General features: G+C 46.0%; 1 protein-coding gene across 8 annotated transcripts in view; it reads right to left on the bottom strand.

Annotated features, from left to right (window-relative positions):
• SRGAP2 (SLIT-ROBO Rho GTPase activating protein 2) overlaps positions 1-17,794 on the bottom strand; it is a 218,242-nt gene that overhangs the window by 13,189 nt on the left and 187,259 nt on the right. For all 8 annotated transcript variants that reach the window (XM_045536572.1, XM_045536574.1, XM_045536573.1 and 5 more), the window contains exons 14-19: positions 12,699-12,759; positions 9,685-9,762; positions 8,632-8,766; positions 6,721-6,826; positions 4,285-4,509; positions 409-488 (exon numbers count right to left, since the gene is read on the bottom strand). In XM_045536572.1, coding sequence (XP_045392528.1) covers positions 409-488; positions 4,285-4,509; positions 6,721-6,826; positions 8,632-8,766; positions 9,685-9,762; positions 12,699-12,759 — 685 coding nt within the window. The remainder of the gene's footprint in view (positions 1-408; positions 489-4,284; positions 4,510-6,720; positions 6,827-8,631; positions 8,767-9,684; positions 9,763-12,698; positions 12,760-17,794) is intronic.

Raw genomic sequence — 17,794 nt, 5'->3', positions numbered from 1 at the left:
CACTCCCACCCCCCTCTGGCTTGCTTCTGTTGGGTTCTGGGTATCCAGCTTCTCTATTCCCCAGGCTTACTGTTTTTTAATGTGTTTTCCTTCGCTTTGGTCTCCAGCTACCTGGCAGGAGTCTGGGCTATGATAAGGGACTGACATCACGCTGGACCCAGGCCAGACAAGAAGCTGGGAGGTGGGGCAAGAATATGAAAGTCTAGTTCTTCACTTCTGGTTTCACACGGAGACCATTCTATCTGAGGAGGCGGGCTGTCTCTCCAAGGAGGGGAAGGAATGAAAATGAGAGAGAGGACAGCTCGCTGCCTCGATGGGTAGGAAGGTTCACCAGGCGCACAGGATATATAGTTACTTCCTTCTGCTTCAACCCTGCAGCCCCACTGACCAGGAAGCAGGGCTTCGTACCGTCATCGCTTGTGTGGTGCTCTGTGGTCACATCCTGGGTTGAGTCTTCAGCCAAGGTAGTCTCTCCATGAGGGCTGTCACTGCAACAGAAGCGAGAGTGACTGGGACATCAGCGTTTGCTTATAAAATTCTTGTCTTCCCCTTCATACAGCCTTGGAGCAAGGGTTTCAAACTGACCTTATGCTCTCTATACCCTAAGTGCACACAACAGACAGACGCTTGTAATGAAATATAGGGCTCTAGGGGTTCTCTAGCCTAGCTCCTGCTACAAAAACTACTTGGAACTACTTGGAACTTAGAATATCCTGAGACAAAGAAAAGCCTTTTTGAATTTATACATTACATTTTTTAGAAAATACAGAATAATTTTACATTTTTTAGAAAATACAGAATAATTCAATTCCTTAAGGGCTAATTCTCTATGTGAATTTGTTCCTAGTTCTCAAGGAGGGAGCCTGGTGGAAGGAAAAACTGGGCTTTAGCATCAGATACACCTGGATCCGAAACCAGCTCTGACACTTGGTAATGTGTGGCCCTGAGCAAGTTACTGTATCTCTTTAAGCCTCAGCTACCTTATCTACAAATTGAGGATAATGATCCATATACTTCACAGAGCTGTGTGAGGATTTAATGAAATGATTTAGTAACAAGTTTGGCACAGAGGGGATGCTTAACAAGTGGTACTTCCTTTCCTTCTTCTGTCTCATTTTGCTCGATGCTTCTAGGTTGCTTTGTGGTTAGACTGTGTACCGGTGAGAAAGTGGGAGGTGAGTCACAGGAGCGGGTAGGAAACAGAAGTAGAGTAGAAGAATCTGCTGTGGGCTAGACTCTGCAGGAGGGCAGGCATGGAAGCCCGGTCAAGTTCTTGAAATGATTCACGGAATCTAAAATCACCCAGGGTAGAGAATCGAGGATGGCCAAAGCAGTTACTAGGAAAGTCATTTCTGCTCCTGATCTCCCGGCTCATGGACTTCAGAGTTCATGAGGATGGGCACCTGGAAATTCTTACTTCCTAAAAAGTAGAGAAACCCTGTTCATTTCTAACGGTCTTCCCCCAGCAGTAGGGAGTAACAAGTGAGCCTTTCCAGGCAGTTCTGTGAAAGCATCTCCTCCCAGTCAACCCCACAGCCTGGCCACAAAGTTTCTACCTTTGCGCCCGACAGCCTCTTCCTCCCCCTGGGATGGGTCCTACATTCCTGGGAAGTTCCTCAAAGATGAGGTGACCAGTACAGAACTCACCCCTTATGGAGCAAGTCAGTTCCAAGGTTTTTCCAGACTCCAGAGAACATTCTAGAAGAATATCAACAGGGGTTCCTCTTTGTCAAAAACTACAGGCACAATTTCTCACTGTTTTCTGGGTCTAGAAACCCTCTGATTGAGTTTGGTGAAGTTCTGGTACCCCGTGGGGCCCCCAGGGGTGCACAGGGCAAAGGTATACTTCCCCTAGGACTTGAAGTTCATTTACATGGCCATCCACTAAGGCAACGGTTCTAAAATTCAGGGAGCTCTGCAGGGCTTGTTAAAAAACAGACTGTCCCACCCCAGAATTTCTGAGTCACTAGGTCTGGGTGGAGCCAGGGAATTTGCATTTCTAACCAGTCCCATGTGATGTAGGTGTTGCAGGGACTCCACTTTGAAAACCGCTGTTTTATGGTAACGGCAAGATGATGGCCTTAAAAACCATCATCTTGCTTCTCTCATTACACACTCTCATCTCCAGCAATACCCCTAGTAGGCCCACCAACACCTGAGGCCTCATAAGAAGCCCACCATGCCCCCCAGCAGGTAGTCCTAGAAAACCGGGTTCCATTTCCAGGGTGGGAAGTGTGGTGAAATGGATGTGCCTCTCCTCTCCTCAGTGTAGGGGAGGCCGAGGGGCCTGGTGCTCCCCGCTCCCTGGACGATCTGGCCTCCTGGCCATTCTCCAGGCTCCTCAGGGCTCTACCTCCCCTTCTGCCACCCCTTGCTCTCCTCCTTCACCACCTGAGCTCACTGTGCTGGCGCTTCTCCCTCTTCCCAAAGAAGGGAGAGCAGAGGCCAGGAGCTCTCTGGGTGAGTATGAATCCAGTGGTCTGAAGGTCTCTCTCAACCCAGGGTCACCCATTCCTGCTCCTCGGGGGCTTCTGGCCTCCTTACCGGGTCTGTGGTAGTAAATTCCCCTGACTAATGGTGTGGTTTTTCAGGTGCTGCTAATAAATGCTGGGTGCACGATAAACGGGGAAGGGGAGTCGGGGAGAACACCCTGGAGAAAACTGGAGGAAGGTGCCACCTGTCTGTGCCCCGTGAGCCACAGCCTCCGGGGCTGGCTGCGCCACTGTGCGGGGACGCGGGTGCAGGGCTGTGGGGGAGCTCTGTGCCCTGGGCAGCGGTCCAGAGCCTGCAGCGGTTTGATATTTGAGAAGTAAAGGCAGACGTTCTGCCTGACTTTGAAGGAAGGTAAAGCAAGAATTGCGAACACTATCCTACAGCTTTTCACTATTATGCAAGAGGGAAAGCCACCTTTCTAAGTCACACGCACAAGGACAGCTCCCTGGAGCTCATCAGCCAGTACGCTGAGACCTGAACTGACCAACAACCTCCCCAGTCGCCACCAGCCATCTGTCGGTGACAAAAAGCTCTCTCTCCCAGCTGGCCGGCATAGTTTGCTCTAGCGCAAACCCAGACGCTGAAAGCTGCAGGACGGCAGAGAGGAGTGAACCCAGGGATGCCACTGATGTTATTATGTTCACAGACACATGAACGCCAATGTCTTCACTCCTTGGGCAAGAGGCTCTTCTGTGGGGCCAGGGAGAAGTGTGGCCCAACCGGCCTCTAATTAAGTAAACAAGCTCCCCTGTTCTGCCCTACTTCAGCCGATAGCAATGGGGCTGGCCGAATTGGTTCCAGATGTTGAATTCAGACAGAATCCGATTTGGGCTGGCTTGTGCTCTCAGCTCAGGCTGAAACACTATTTAGGGGAAGAAGGGAAGGGGAGGAGTAGGAGGAGTAGAGGGAGTAAGGGACATTGGGGACTAAAAGACACAGGGAGTTGTCTTTGTGTTTAGCAGAAAATGACATCCTAAGTGGCATCGTGGTGAGCAGTGTAGGGTAACGGATGGTGTCCTGTACTGAGAGATAAGAGATCAGGGTTCAATCCTCACCACTGGGGTGGCCTGAAACACTGTCACTGGCCTCTCTGGGTTGCAAGGACTTCTGTAAAATGAAAACAAAGCTTTGTCTAGTGGAGGGGTCTAGCAAACATGTACCCTAGGGATTCCATTCAGATCTGTTCCGGGGCGAGGTCATGGAAAACCTTGCCCCATGGAATCTAACCCTGCTTTAGGGTGGGGCCTTGCCTAACCTGCCAAAAATGGAGCTTGCCTCTCTTTCTCTCCACAACTTTCTGAAATCATTCTAAAGTGTCATCTTACAAACTCACAGTCACAAAATTGTGCCTCTTCTCTAAACTCTTCCCAGTGAGAATGGGATTCCCTGGGACCCAGGACTGTCTTTCTCCCGATACACAGCAAAAAGTAGAAATCTGAGAGACACTGTTGCCTAGAGAACAGCAGTTCTATTATATATGCAACTTTACAAAAAACCCTTTCCTGGAGACTTTTAGTATTATTATTAATGTTGTTGTCATTATCTTTTCAAGTGGTTTCTCACCGCTCAGAAGTCATAAAAAAGGGAGGTGGCACAAAGTGGCATTTATTCTGTAGGCGCGATGAGGTGGGGACCGTCTACACCATCCCCAGACCCTGGCAGCCTAAAGGGCCTGGGAGTGGGAGGCTGGGAGGATCTGGGTGTTTCCCTTTGGTTTTTGTTTGGCCATCTGGCCCCCATGCCAGTGTGCGTTGGCGACTCCCTCCCTTCCTCTAGCCCCGAGCCCCCTACCAGTAATCCTCCATGCTTCCTCCTCTGCTGTAGACAGGGCCCTCGAGCTCCCTGGGGCTTGGGAAGATGTTCTCATGCTGGATGATGATGGTTTTGATCAGCTCATTCACGTGGGCTTGGCAGGACACCTGGTCGTGGCCCTCCGGCACTGACATCAGCGAGGGCCCGAAGCAGATGGCGAGGTTGTAGGGGTCCATCATGTTCTCTTCACTGAACTGTGATAAACTGGAGGGGAAGGGAGAGGGGGCAAGCTGGAGAGCTCTCGCATGAATGCCCAGAAAACACAGTCACAGAAGGCACTGCCAAGAGCAAAAGCAGAAGGTCCACAAATTGTCACCTGCCTTTCTGGGCATCAGAGGCGTTCCAGTAAGTCAGCTGGGGGGAAGAGAGTGACCACCAAGACGGTCATTCAGGAGCCAAGGAAAAGCAAGGTGGAGGTACCTTCTTGCAGGTCTGACCCTTCCTCTCTCTCTAGCTCCCGTCCACACCCTCCTTACCACCACATCCTCACCCCTACAACAGCCCTTGTCCACCAAAGCCATCCTGCCTTGGGAAAATACTCTGCAGAGCTGAAGATGGCTCCCATAGCCCGAGGCACTAAGCTGCAGAGCAGACAGGGACCCCAGGCTGCCCTGGTAATGATATGGCCAGAAGGCACAGGCATTGTGCGTTGTGTATCCTCTTGCATAACAAAATAATCAAATTATTAGGGATATTCCATTCCAGCCTCCAGACTTATTAAAAAAAAATACCCAACTGATTAGCTTTTGTATTCCATCAAGCCAGTGCATTTCTTTCTGCAAGAGCTAATGCAATTGTTTTTCGTTTTCATAATATCCTCCTATACTATTACATTCAGGATTTATTCAGGAAAAGGTCAGCATACTGTTCAGCTTCTGTTCAGCTTCCTCTGGATGCAGGCTGACTTTATTCTCGGGTATTTATTTACTCTGGGAACTCCGCCTTCTCAGCCAGCAGCTGCTCCAGCCACACCTCCAACCTTGGCCAAGGACCCAAGGCCTTCAATGAGCCACTGCACCCGATAAGTGCACATTGGGCCTTGTCTGCCCAGGCACTGGGGGCTGGGCCAGCTCTGGATGCACCCCCACACGGCCTTCAGAGCTGTCAGCTCTGCTGAGGGGCGTGGCCTCCCTTATGGGCATCAGCAGGAAGTCCCCAGCACCGAATTCTGACAGATCCTGAGAAGAAACCAAAGCCCTCAGACGGGAACTAGAGGCCCGACACTCAGCTGTCCTCATCCGAGCAGCTGTTCTTCCATACTGGAAAGCGTTTATTTCTAGTGTGCCCCACGCCCAGACTCACACCGCAAAGCTGGTTTTTCTCTAATCCAATGGTGTTCTCCCTGCCTGGAGATTCTGATATGTACCCCTTGCCCTTCCAGGAATCACTGCAGGACATGAGAAGTGGCACTACAGATGTGAACGACTGCCATGCAAAGAAAGCTGAGAATCACTATTCTCTAGCAACTAGAATCAAATGCAGCAGAGGCCAGTGACGGGGGTGGTTACAGATCTCAGTGGCTGGACTGCTTCACCAGAGTTCTTTTTTTTAATTTCTTCTTGGATTGGACACATCCCCAATCTCAAGGAACAAAAAAAAAAACTTAATATGCCACAGTTTCTGTGGGTTCAAAATCCAAGTGCAGCTTAGCTGGGGACCTCTGGAGTAAAAAGTGAAAAACCCATGATTTTTCATGATAAAAAGCAAGTGCCCCACGTGCCACTCCTGCCCCACCTGCCCCTCCTGTCCCATCATCCCCTCCTACCCCACCTGCCCCACATGCCCGTCCTGCCCATCCTGCGCATCCTGCCCCACCTGCCCCAGCTAGGGGGCAGCCCATACTGCACAGGGAATTGCTACGGCATGGGAAGGTAGGTCCAGTATTGCCAGACCTAATAATTTTTCAAAAGAATCTAGAAATCTAGGTTTTTAAAAAGTGAAATCTTCTGCTTGCTTCCAAATCCAAACCCATTTTTACCACGATGCTCAAATCCTGCATGTCCTTATGGCTCCTTTCCCACTTCCTTTAGGCTGCTGCTCGCACACTGTCTTCTCAGAGAGGCCTTTGCTGACACCCACACGCAGTGGCTCTCCCTCCTCTCACCTTCTCCCCCTGGCCCCATTCAGATCTCTGCACTCTCTCCCTCTTCTTTACCCTTCTTTATTTTTCTTCTAAGCACTTATTCCTCCTGACGTATCTGTTATTGTCTGTCTTCTCCCCTGGAACGTGAGTTCAATGATATCAAGGCTTTCATCTCTTTAACAATGTATTCTTACAGCCTAGCACTGTGGCCAGCACACAGTAGGTGCTCAGTAAATATTTTTTGGAGTGGATGAACAGACACAGGTCCACCTGGGAACTTCCAGGAGCCAAATCAAGGCCCAATCCAGTTGTTCCCTGGGAAGGCTACTCACTGATTGAGGAAGGCAAAGAGGTATCTCATGATAATCAGAGTGGTTTTGGGCAGGACCAGGAGGACTTTCCGGATGTGCAGAGCTCTCTCCTGCAGGTTGTCCATCGCTGAAAGAAAAAAAGCCATGTGTTATCCTCCATTGTGACTGAGATCCCAGGGAGTAATGATCGGAAGTCCTCACCACCAGCAGCAGCAACACAGAGAGCGTCACATCAGGCCCACACACAGCACCGGTGCACAGTGACAGGACTTCCATCCCTGTTGCTCCTTAGGCTGGGGCTGCTGGAAGGGGACATTTACTGGGCTGCAGACATTCACCAATGCAGGATGCAAGGTGGATGCTCCCTGGGCCCAGAAGGGGTTGGAGATGTTCTGCATAGCACCTACTGCCCTCTTATTCAACTGACCACGGACAAGGAGCTGTCCACAAACCTGCTATGACTGCTCAACACCCATTCTTAGAGAGCCTACATCTGGGGCAGGAGAGAGGCTGCATAGGTCCTGTCCTGTCCACTCTACACATGTGTCACTTTGTCCTCTGCACAAGTCTGGCTTATCTTCCCCCTCCCTTATCTGCAGCCGGGATGAGCAGAACATGGCCAGAGGTGGGAGATGGCAGGCCCCTGGGTAAGGAATGATATCCAGGAAGAAGACAGAGAGGTTTCTTCGTGCTGTAACAGGTTGGTTACAGGGATGGCTGTGAGCCTGTGGCCTCCACCATGGGCAGCCTCCCACTTCCACAGTGTGCCATGTGCATAGTGTCATTTTCTCTGAGTGCCTTTATGTGAAAAAGAGATGGGAAGCACTGGGTTAGGAGGAGGAGTGTATCTCAGGGGAGAACTGGGCAGCCAAGGGATCTTGAGCCATCTTGGCAACCCCAGCTTGGTTTAAGATACTTTACTTAGGCCTAGTCCTGGAAAAAGACATGAAGACATGACCCATGGGTTGTATACACCTAACCACCCACATAACTCATTTCCACTAGACTCCCACAAATAGCAGGTCAACAAACAAAACCAGAGAGCTACTTCCTGAATGTTCTGGGCCTTTCTCTCTCAGAATAACTGAGAGAAGGACAAGTGCTCAGGGCAGATATTGAGCCAGACTGGAAACCTGGGGAGCATGAAGACCCTCGCTAACCTAGGAAGAAGGATCTTCTTTCCATTTAAAGACCACCATTCCCTCCGGCCTCTGGAGCCATCATTCGGATGGGGTCTGCTTCCAGGATGACCTGATATTAATCCAAATTTCCACTGATTGTTTTCCATGGAAAAAAAAAATGAGAGGATGTTCCAGTATCACGAGCTAAACAAAATGGCTAGGAATAGCTTTTCACAGCCTAAATTTTAAAGTAAGAGGTAGAGAACCCCTAAGAGAGTAGAGAATATATCTTTCTCTTTGGGAAAATATCATATTAATACTGCACAGAGGCTTTTGTTCCTAGAAGAACACATATTAATACATCTCACAGGTAAGCCATGTGAGGTTTAAAGCAACAAGCAGGGAATATTTGCAACACTTATGCTTCTTCTCCTTGTATCATGAAAAGTACAAGCATTAATATGTAAGCTTCAAATACATAATTGAAAATCACTAGGTCTTATACATGAATATAAAGGTATTTTACTAAAGGAAGGTAACTCCCAGAGAAGCAAAAGTGTTGAAGCTGAGATGAATCAGAAAGAAAGAAGCCAGGCGCCCTGACTTGGGGTCCCAGATTCTTACTAAAAAGCCATTCCTCCTCCTCTCCCACCAGGGGCTAATGGAGTGAGGATGAGGAGGAGAAACTTCACTGGGGAAAAGGGAAGCTTTACTGAAAAGCTTATGAGAAACAGAGACTCTGCACATTTTTTATCTCTTGCTGCCAGGTGCTCTGGCTCAGAAGGCAGTCTGAAGCCAGGACGGTACTTACTGACGCAAGCCATCAGGTCGTGAAAGATGTCCTTGGGGAAGAGAGGGTGTTCCAGCCCCCGGAAATAAAGTTTCAGGACACCAGCTATAGAGTCCATGTCATGGTCATTCTGGTCTCCAGCCAGGGGGTCCTCTCCTGGGGATAAGCAACCCCCCCAAAAAAAGAGACAGTGAGAGAGGTGAAAACATATAGGACAAAACAGAAGTGGTGGTGGGGGGGGGTGAGCTATCTGCACCCTTTCCAGCCTATCAGCTCTCTGCTCAGCATGGTGGCCATGCCTAGGGCAGACCAGGGAAAGATAAAGCTCAGTTTCAGGGGGCCCAGGGCCAGAGGAGGGCAGAAGAGCCCATCAGCATAAACTCTTTTGTGCCAGCCCAGCTCAGGGATATTCCTTACGGGCTAGAGTTGGGACATAGCAACTGTTTCTCTCACAAGAATCATGAAACCAGGCTGGGACGAAGCCCCTAGGGGAAGAAAATGAGGCCAAGGAGGCCAGTTCCTCAGATGAGCTCTCATTCCTCCTGGCCCACAACAAAGAACACTACCTACTTACAGGAGAACAATCATGCCAGAGCTCCCTATGGAAAATTTCATATCAGATGTAATTAGATTTAATGATAGGACCAACCTCAAATTGAAACTATATATATCCATTACAGTGACGGAAATTGCCAAAGCTTGCCCATTACCTTAATGGCCCACAAGATAATAAATGGGCTACAATGAACTTGCACATTAGCCTTGATATTAACTGCCACCAAGGGTTCCGGATGAAACCATAAACCGCCCAGATATCATAGTTAACTTCTCGGGTTTTGGCAGATCATTGGCATGAGAGGCAGGACGGTTGGGGTGAGAAGGCAGGAGCGAGCTGGGATGTGCCCTGGCATCTCCCCGCGTGTGCAAAGGGGTGTGTGTACAGGACAGCAGGTGCCCTCTGAAGAGGGAAGCAAGCTGGCTTTTAACCTCTGGGGAGCTCTCGGGACAAAGGGCGAGCCAATACTCCAGCGGGTTGGCAAACATTTGGCCTTATCTTCAAGGCTGTTTCCTCACCTCTCTCAAAGGCGTTTTTGATGTCATTCACTTCCACCTGGGATCCTGACACCCGGAAAATTCCTTCATGCTGTAGTCCTGGAAACACACAGGGAAAAGTGACCAAGGAGAGGAGAAAGCAAATTCACACCCAGAATGCCAAGCTTAGCTGGATGCCTCTGTCCCCCAGCCAGTGTGTATTTAAGCACCCCGCTCTCTTCTATAGCCCAAAGAAGAAAAACATGTGCAAGGATGTTGGAAAAGTCTCTGGAATGATTATGAAGCATTAGCCTAAAGAAAGCATCGTGATAGCGACTCCTCCTGACTCCAAGGGTGACTACGAAGTAGGTTCCTTTCCTTGTCTTTGCCTCTCTGCCTCTCTGTTCCCATCTGTAAAGCGGAGAAGCGACCTGCTAGTGCTTTCTTATCACCCAGGGTCAAGAATGGGGAAATGGAGCCTGGGCAATCGAGTGAGACCTTAAAAACTCTTATAAACTAAACTAAAATAAAAAGAATGGGGAAACGGGTCATGGCAGGCAAGACACTACTTACCACTGGAGGAGTTCCATAAAGTCTGAGATTATAATTATTGCTCTAGCTGCCCTAACACTGTTTGACTATTCGAGGGGGGCAATGATTTCAATATTTATGAAAAAGAAGGGGCAGGAATATATAAGTGATCAGTCAACAGACAGTATTGCCCAACACTGTGCAATTGCACACAATGATGCAACAAATAATCTTGTGCATATGTATTTTTATATTGCTAGTATTGTATCTTCACAGTAAATTCCTAGAAGGACTGCTGGATCAGAAGATAAGTGTATACGTAGTTTTGTTAGATATTGCCAAATTCCCTTCCAAAAGGGTTGTACCAGTTTGTACTCCCATTATCAACACACAAGTGTGCCTGTTTCCCCAGAGCCTCACCATAAAAACGTGCTAAATTTTTGTGTCTTCGTGCATTGTGCCTGTACAGGGGCAGAGACAGGTACATTCAAGCCACAATATCCAGAACCTGTCTACTTCTCAGCTAACACCACAGCTAACACCCCAGACTTGGCCACCATCATGTCTTCCCTGGGTGACTGCAGTAGCTTCCTACTTTCTCCTTATGGCCTTATGTCTGCCTACACAGCAGCCAGGGATCCCTTAAAAAGAAGACTCCCTGTTCAAAATTCTCTAATGGTTTCCCATGTTGCTCAGAATAAAATCCGAACACCTATCTTACTCTATGAGGCCCTAAGAGTCTGGCTTCCAGCTTCATCTCCTGTCACTCTCCTCCTCACTCATGCTGCTCCAGCCCCACTGGCCTCCTGCACGCTGCTCCTTGCAGAGACCAAGGGTCTCTGCACTTGCAGTTTTCTCTCCCCAAAATACTCTTCCCCAGATATCCACATGGCTCATGGCCTCATGACTCTGCTCAAATGTCCTCTTCTCAGGAGAGGCCTTTTCCCTGAACCCACCTAGAAGACTGTCCTCTCTCTCTTCTCCATCCCCTCACTTTGCTTTACTTTTCCTCATGACACTCACCAACTCCTGACATGCTATATTTATTGGCTGATCAACTGATCATCTATTTATCCTTCAGTGGAATATAAGGTTCATAAAGGCAGAAACTTTTTATTGGCATACAATAAGCAATCAATATATATTTGTTGAATGAATGAATGAAATGCATGATGAATGAATAGTAGTTCACACTTTCTTCTTCCTATTGTCTTTTAAGCACAAATAATTCTTTCTCCTCTGAACTCAGTTTGGACTTATCTTTGCCAATTGCTTGACCATTAATCATTACTATCTTGTGAAATTCCTTATATTGCTATTCTGAATTACCACAGCTTATCTCTATTTATTTAACTTATCACTGGCTTATTTATTGTCTCCCAAGTGAATCATAAAACCACTTGAAGACAGGAATAGTGTATTAGTCCTGTTTCTTTTTTCCTACTTGGCAATGCATGGTGCTCAGCATTGACCAGGGACTTGATAAATATTTGTTGACTGTTCAATGGTGGTATACAATGCTGTTACTTCAAGTGATTAGAGATAAAATTTAAAAACTGTAGCTGATTAAAATGAGGTAAGTTGTAAACATGCTAAAATAATTACTATTCCAAAAATGAACCTGAGAAATGCTCCATTTGGAGGGAGAGAGAATGGCTGCCTCTGAATTTAGACAAGTAATATTTTACGAAAAACTTCCTTAGCTCCAGGAAAGTCATTCTGTCCTTTTTCCTATCACTGGATAGGACAGCATCTTAAAACAATTTATGATGCCAAGTTCCTAGAAATCTTGGTAGCACTAGCTCAGATATTTGTCCTTTCTAAATACTCTTACACTTGGAAAATCAATTCTCTGGCAATTATCTCCATTCCTAAATTCTGTCCAACCAGACCAGTAGCTGGTGAGGAATGAAGTTTATGAGATTCAGCTTCATCCAAGCAGAAGACAGTGTGATTTGTTTTAGGTTAAGAAAGGGCCAGCCCTGTAGGCTCTCAAAAGTTAGATACAACTTTAAGACCAGTTACTAACTAAGCTCTTGGGGACATCGTATTCAGTGAGATCAAGCCAGAACAAAAACTGAATATTATTAGTAATCAGTGCAACATTAGAAAAGGAATTGTTTTCAAACTAGTCTTATACAGAAAGCCCATGTGGCAAAGCAGTCAACTGTGTGGTAGGAGCTACCTACGCACCCAAAGACCATGAGTAATGGTGAAACTGCTGCCACCATGTAACACCAGCTGTACTTATTCACGTAACAGCTGCAATTTGAAACTCACTCTCAATTAGAAAAAAGGGCGTGTGATAAGTGGCTGAGTCCATTTTGGGTCCAAACATATGATGTCATTCTATGTCTAGGTGTGGCCATTCCGAGGTAGCAAACATTATGTGAACAAATAAAAATTTATTCCTTTTCTGAGAATGTCAGGATGGGAAGTCAATCTCTGTTCTTATTCTACAGAGAATTCCTGGAAGTTTTTCCCAATCTTTGCGCAAATATGGGCAAGGCTGCAATCCCCCTTACCATGTCTGCTGATGAACCGGATACAGCTTTCTACCACCAGAGGAATTGCCTGGCTGGAGTCCTGAAAAGCCAAAGAGAAACACATTAGAATCTTCAAACAGAGACAGCCCAGGGTCAGAGAAAATGGGTCAAACAGTGCAGAACAAGTCTCGGTCGGATCAGTGGCTGGTCCACAAAGAAGCACCTGCCCTGTCCTCCAAGCTCCCGTGTACAAAAACACAACTACCAACTTGGAAAGCCACAGAGATGCCTTCAATTCAGCATGTCCTAAACAGAACTGATCCTTTATCCCAAACCAGCTCCTCACTTCTGGCCATCCAATCAATCATTCTCTCAAGTCTGCCTCTTAAATATTTCTCAAATCCATTTACTTCTCTCCATTTCTACTGCTCCCAACCTAGTTCAGTCCACCAATATCTCAACTCCCATGCTTGCCATCTTCCCATCCACGTTTCTCTTCCTTCACAAAGTGGTTAGGTGACCTCATCATTTAAACTCTCTCAAAGACTTGTCATTACTCTCTTCACACTGCCTTGCATATCTGGGATCCTGCCTTTGCCTCCATTTCCATAGTCTGCTCTCCCCCTAGTTTCTGCTAGATCCTTTAGATGGATTGGTTCTGGTAACAACCCTATGCAGTACATATTATTATTATTATTAATTATTATAATACTCATTGGACAAATGAAGAACTGAAGGCTTAGTGAGGTTAAATAGCTCCTCATGGTCACATAGCTGGTAAATGGCAAATTCAGTATTCAAACCAGGCAGTCTCCCTCTGAGCCTGAACACTTTGCCACTACCATACTGTACCCTAGAAGTTCAGCAAATATTGCCAGGTGTGCATATCAAGTATTACTGAAAACTAGTAGGGTTTTATAATGTAGCTAAATGCGCAATAATTCAGCTGTGTGAAAGACAGAGATCAGGCAGAGGGGCCCAAAACCTAACTAAGAAAGGGCTGTAGATGGACAGACATTGGACTCTCAAGTGGTATGGGTTCATGTGCCTTCTGCCCATTTCACGGGTTTGCCTGTGCCCCTCCCCTGGCTCTAATTTTCCACTGTACCCAGGGGGTTTGGCCACTATTAGGGAAGCAGCTGGGTATAATGAAGAAGTCAGGTTGAGCAAAGAGCTGGCTTAGCCTCTAGCTCCCAAGCTTGCCGGGAACTAGAGATGCTGCCAAAGGGAGTACTGCACGTGCCAAGGTGGAGCTGGAGTCAGGAAGGCCTCAGCAACCCAAATGCTCATCTTTGTGACCCCCAAACCCATCTGCTTCCTCCAATTTTCCAGCTACAGCAGCCAGTGTCTGCCCTCTTGTCAGTATCACCGACTTTTGCCAGTCAGTTAGAGTAATCTTAAAGAAAGAATCTTTTTCTTCCTTACTGCAATGAAGAAACTGGGTTCCACTATAAAAAAGCCAAAAAAAAGTCTCAATTTTGGGGAAGGCTTTCTATGGTTACAGACTTCTGTTGTTGTGTTTTTCATTTGTAAATAGTAGCAATAGGAGAATGAAGCTAGACCCCTATCTCTCACCAGACACAAAAATCAAATCAAAATGGGTTAAAGATTTAAATGTAAGACCTGAAACTAATAGAAGAAAATATTGGGGAAATGCTTTAGCACACTGGTCTGGGCAAAGATTTTTTTGGATAAGGCCTTAAAAGCACAGGCAACAAAAACAGACAAATAAGATTACATTGAGCTAAAAAGCTTCTGCACAGCAAAGGAAATGATCAACAAAGTGAAGAAACAACCTACAGGATGGAAAAAAAATATATGCAGACTATCTCTCTGACAAGGGATTAATAACCAGAATATATAAGGAACTCAACTCAATAGCAAAAAGCCAAATAATCTGGTTAAAAAATGGGCAAATAGTCTGAGTAGACATTTCTCAAAAGAGATATACAAATGGCCAAAAGGCATACAAAAAATGCTTAACACCAGTAATCACGAGAAATACAAATCAAAACCACAATGAGATATCATCTCACCCTAGTTAAAATGGCTACTATCAAAAAGACAAAAAATAACAAATTCTGGTGAGGATGTGAAGAAAGGGGAACACCCCTACACTGTTGGTGGGAATGTAAATTAGTACAGCCACTATGGAAAACAGTATGGAGATCCCTCAAGAAACTAAAAATAGATTTACAATATGATCTAGCAATCCCACTACTGGATATATATGCCACCCTCCCCCCGCAAAAAAAGAAAGAAAATCAATTTATCAAAGTATCAGTATATCTGCATTCCCATGTTTACTAAAGCACTATTTACAATAGCTAAGATATGGAAGCAACCTAAGTGTCCTTCAATGGATGAATGGATGAAGAAAATGTGGGGTGTGTGTGTGTGTGTGAGAGAGAGAGAGAGAGAGAGAGAGAGAGAGAGACGCACACATGTATATATAAAGGAATATTATTGAGCCACAAAAAAGAATAAAATTCTGTCATTTGCAGCAAGATGGACAGAACTAGAGGACATCATGTTAAATGAAATAAGCCAGGCACAGAAAAACAAATATCACATGTTCTCACTCACACGTGGGAGCTCAAAGAGTTGATTTCATGAAAGTAGAGAGTAGAATGATAGTAACTAGAGGCTGGGAAGTGGGGTTGGGGGAAGAAAAGAGGTTGGTTAACGAGCACAAAAATACAGTTAGCTGGAACGAATAAGTTCTGGTGTTTGATAGCACAGCAGGGTGACAAATAGTTCATAGTAATTTATTGTATATTTCAAAACAGCTAGAAGAGAAGATCTAGAATGTTCCCAACACACAAAAAAGATAAATATTTGAGGTGATGGACATACCAACTTCTCTGATTTGATCATTGGACACTGTATGCATGTCTCAAAATGTCACATGTACCCCATAAATATGTACCATTATTATGTATCAATAAAAATTGTAAAAAAAAAACAGTAGCAGCAGTGATAAGAAGAATAGTTATATGAGAATTTGTAAGGTTTTGCAGGTCCTAGTCTTATACATAAAGACCAGAGGGAGGAAAGTTGGGAAGCTTACAGGTTACTGGCTTCAACAAGTTATGTGAGTACAAAATTCTGCCTGGACCTGTAGGAAATGGAGTATTAATGGCAGTTAAAGGTAAATATGAAGGGTTGGCAGGAAACAGAGCACCAAAGATATCAACCTGCATGTCCATGGTTACCAGCAGCACTCAGAAGTAGCCTGATAATCTGTGGCAGACAAGGGTGGGCTAGAGAAGGCCTGTCTTACTGCAGAAGGGGATTTTTCTAGTCCCCACCGCTCCAATGTAGACTAAGACAGAGTCCAGCAGAAGCGGAAAATGGGCAAAGTTACAAAGGCTTTGAACTCTCCTGCCACCCTCCTCTCTCCTTGTGATGTTTCTGAGCTGTGAGTGAACTGATTTCCCCAAGATCTGCCTGTGTACTCCTGCAGTGCCCCAAAGACCTGCCCTTCACCCGACTTTGCATAAAGCTGACCGAACAGTTTCTTGGCCTCAAACTCCTGGCCTCAAGCGATCCTCCTGCCTCAGCCTCCCAAAGTGCTGGAATTAAATGAGTGAGCCCCATACCTGGCCATGACCAAGCGGCTGCTATTCACTGTCTGTCTCTCTCTTTCTCCTTCTCTTCTTCCCTCCACCAATGTTAGAATCCATGTCAGTTTAATTCTTTTATATGTACTATTTTTGGTCATATAACCTCAGGTTTGGAAGGGGCTTTTAAGGACTGTCAGGCCAAATTCCCATCCAATCAGATTAAGGAAACTTTAAACTAAAGTGGAGGGAAAAGGGTAGGGCATAACTTGGAAAAGACACTACAGTAGCAGCAGTCCGGTGATTTGCAGGTAAAACAATCAGAGAAGTAGCCAGATAATGTCTAAATATGCATTGTTTGGCATAATTTCTTAAGAGTAGGAGGGTTAGGGTTTTTGTCAGGACTAACCTCTATTACATTTCTTAATTTCTGTTATCACCAAGGGAGAACATCTTGACAACTGATGAGATGTGGGTAATGAAAAAAAAAGGCATCAAAGATAAGATTTGGGGCCTCAGGGACTATGAAAAATGGAGAGTCCCTATGCACACAAATAAAGAAGTAAAGGGAGGAGCTAAGGAAATCAGAATGTGGTGGAGGAAGGTGAAGAGACTGGTGCCACGACTAGGAGGAGTTACTGCAAATTCAAGGATAAACATCCAGTCAATCACTGAGGAGTCAGACCCAAAGACTCAGAAAGACAGCATTATAGAACAAAAGGATGCTTAGAGTAGGAGAAAAAGATTCATCTAAGGGAATAAGAGTGACAAGGGAAGGAACATGGAGAGATGTCAAGAAAGGACCAAATGTTGGGGGAATGCCTAAATTCAGAGGAATGGAGAAAGAAGGGCCAGCAAAGAAGATATGGATGTCATCACCACGAGATAGAAAATGCTGGGCTTGTAGGGAGCAAGGAAGGTTTAGAAGCAGCACTGAACGTGTCTCCTTTTTAAAGAAAGGTCTGGGATGGGTTGAACCTAGTCTTTGCCAGGGTTAAAAAGGACTTGAACCCATTAGGGACCCTTAAAAAACAAAAGCTATAATTCTTTCTCTTGTTTGGCTGATTTGCCATAAACACACAAACATTTATTTCCTGATTATTTATATAATATTATTCATCTTCCGAATTACTTGCTAGTTTAGCCTCCTGATCATTTTAGAAAAGCTTTTTTGCTGATCCACCAGTAGGTTTGTACTGCTAGAAAGAAACTGGGACAGCAAAACGAAAACAAGGCCTTTATTTGATTGGGGTTTTTGGTGTATCCTGGAACTCTCACTCAGATCTAGCACCAGGCAAATACACTTTGCCTGCAACTGCTTATGCACAGGAGGATGCAAACCAGATGGGTGCCATCCCCCACCGATGGTGAGCCCAGCCGAGGGCACATACCACCTGCCAAGCTGTGATCTCCGGCACTCCTGCAGCTAGCATGGAGGCTGCAAAGCCCTTGCACATACGTTCCATCTAAAAGCAAGAGACCCAGTTTCAATCCAGGAACTGAAAGGAACGAACTTGTCCATTTCTGTTCTTAGTGTTAAAGGGAAAAAGGCTTATTCCCTCCTCAAGGTAT

Source organism: Lemur catta, chromosome 23 (genome assembly GCF_020740605.2).
Source record: "Lemur catta isolate mLemCat1 chromosome 23, mLemCat1.pri, whole genome shotgun sequence".
Taxonomy (NCBI): domain Eukaryota; kingdom Metazoa; phylum Chordata; class Mammalia; order Primates; family Lemuridae; genus Lemur; species Lemur catta.
The sequence above is the reverse complement of the archived record's forward strand: the minus strand, read 5'-3'. Positions and strand labels throughout refer to the sequence as shown.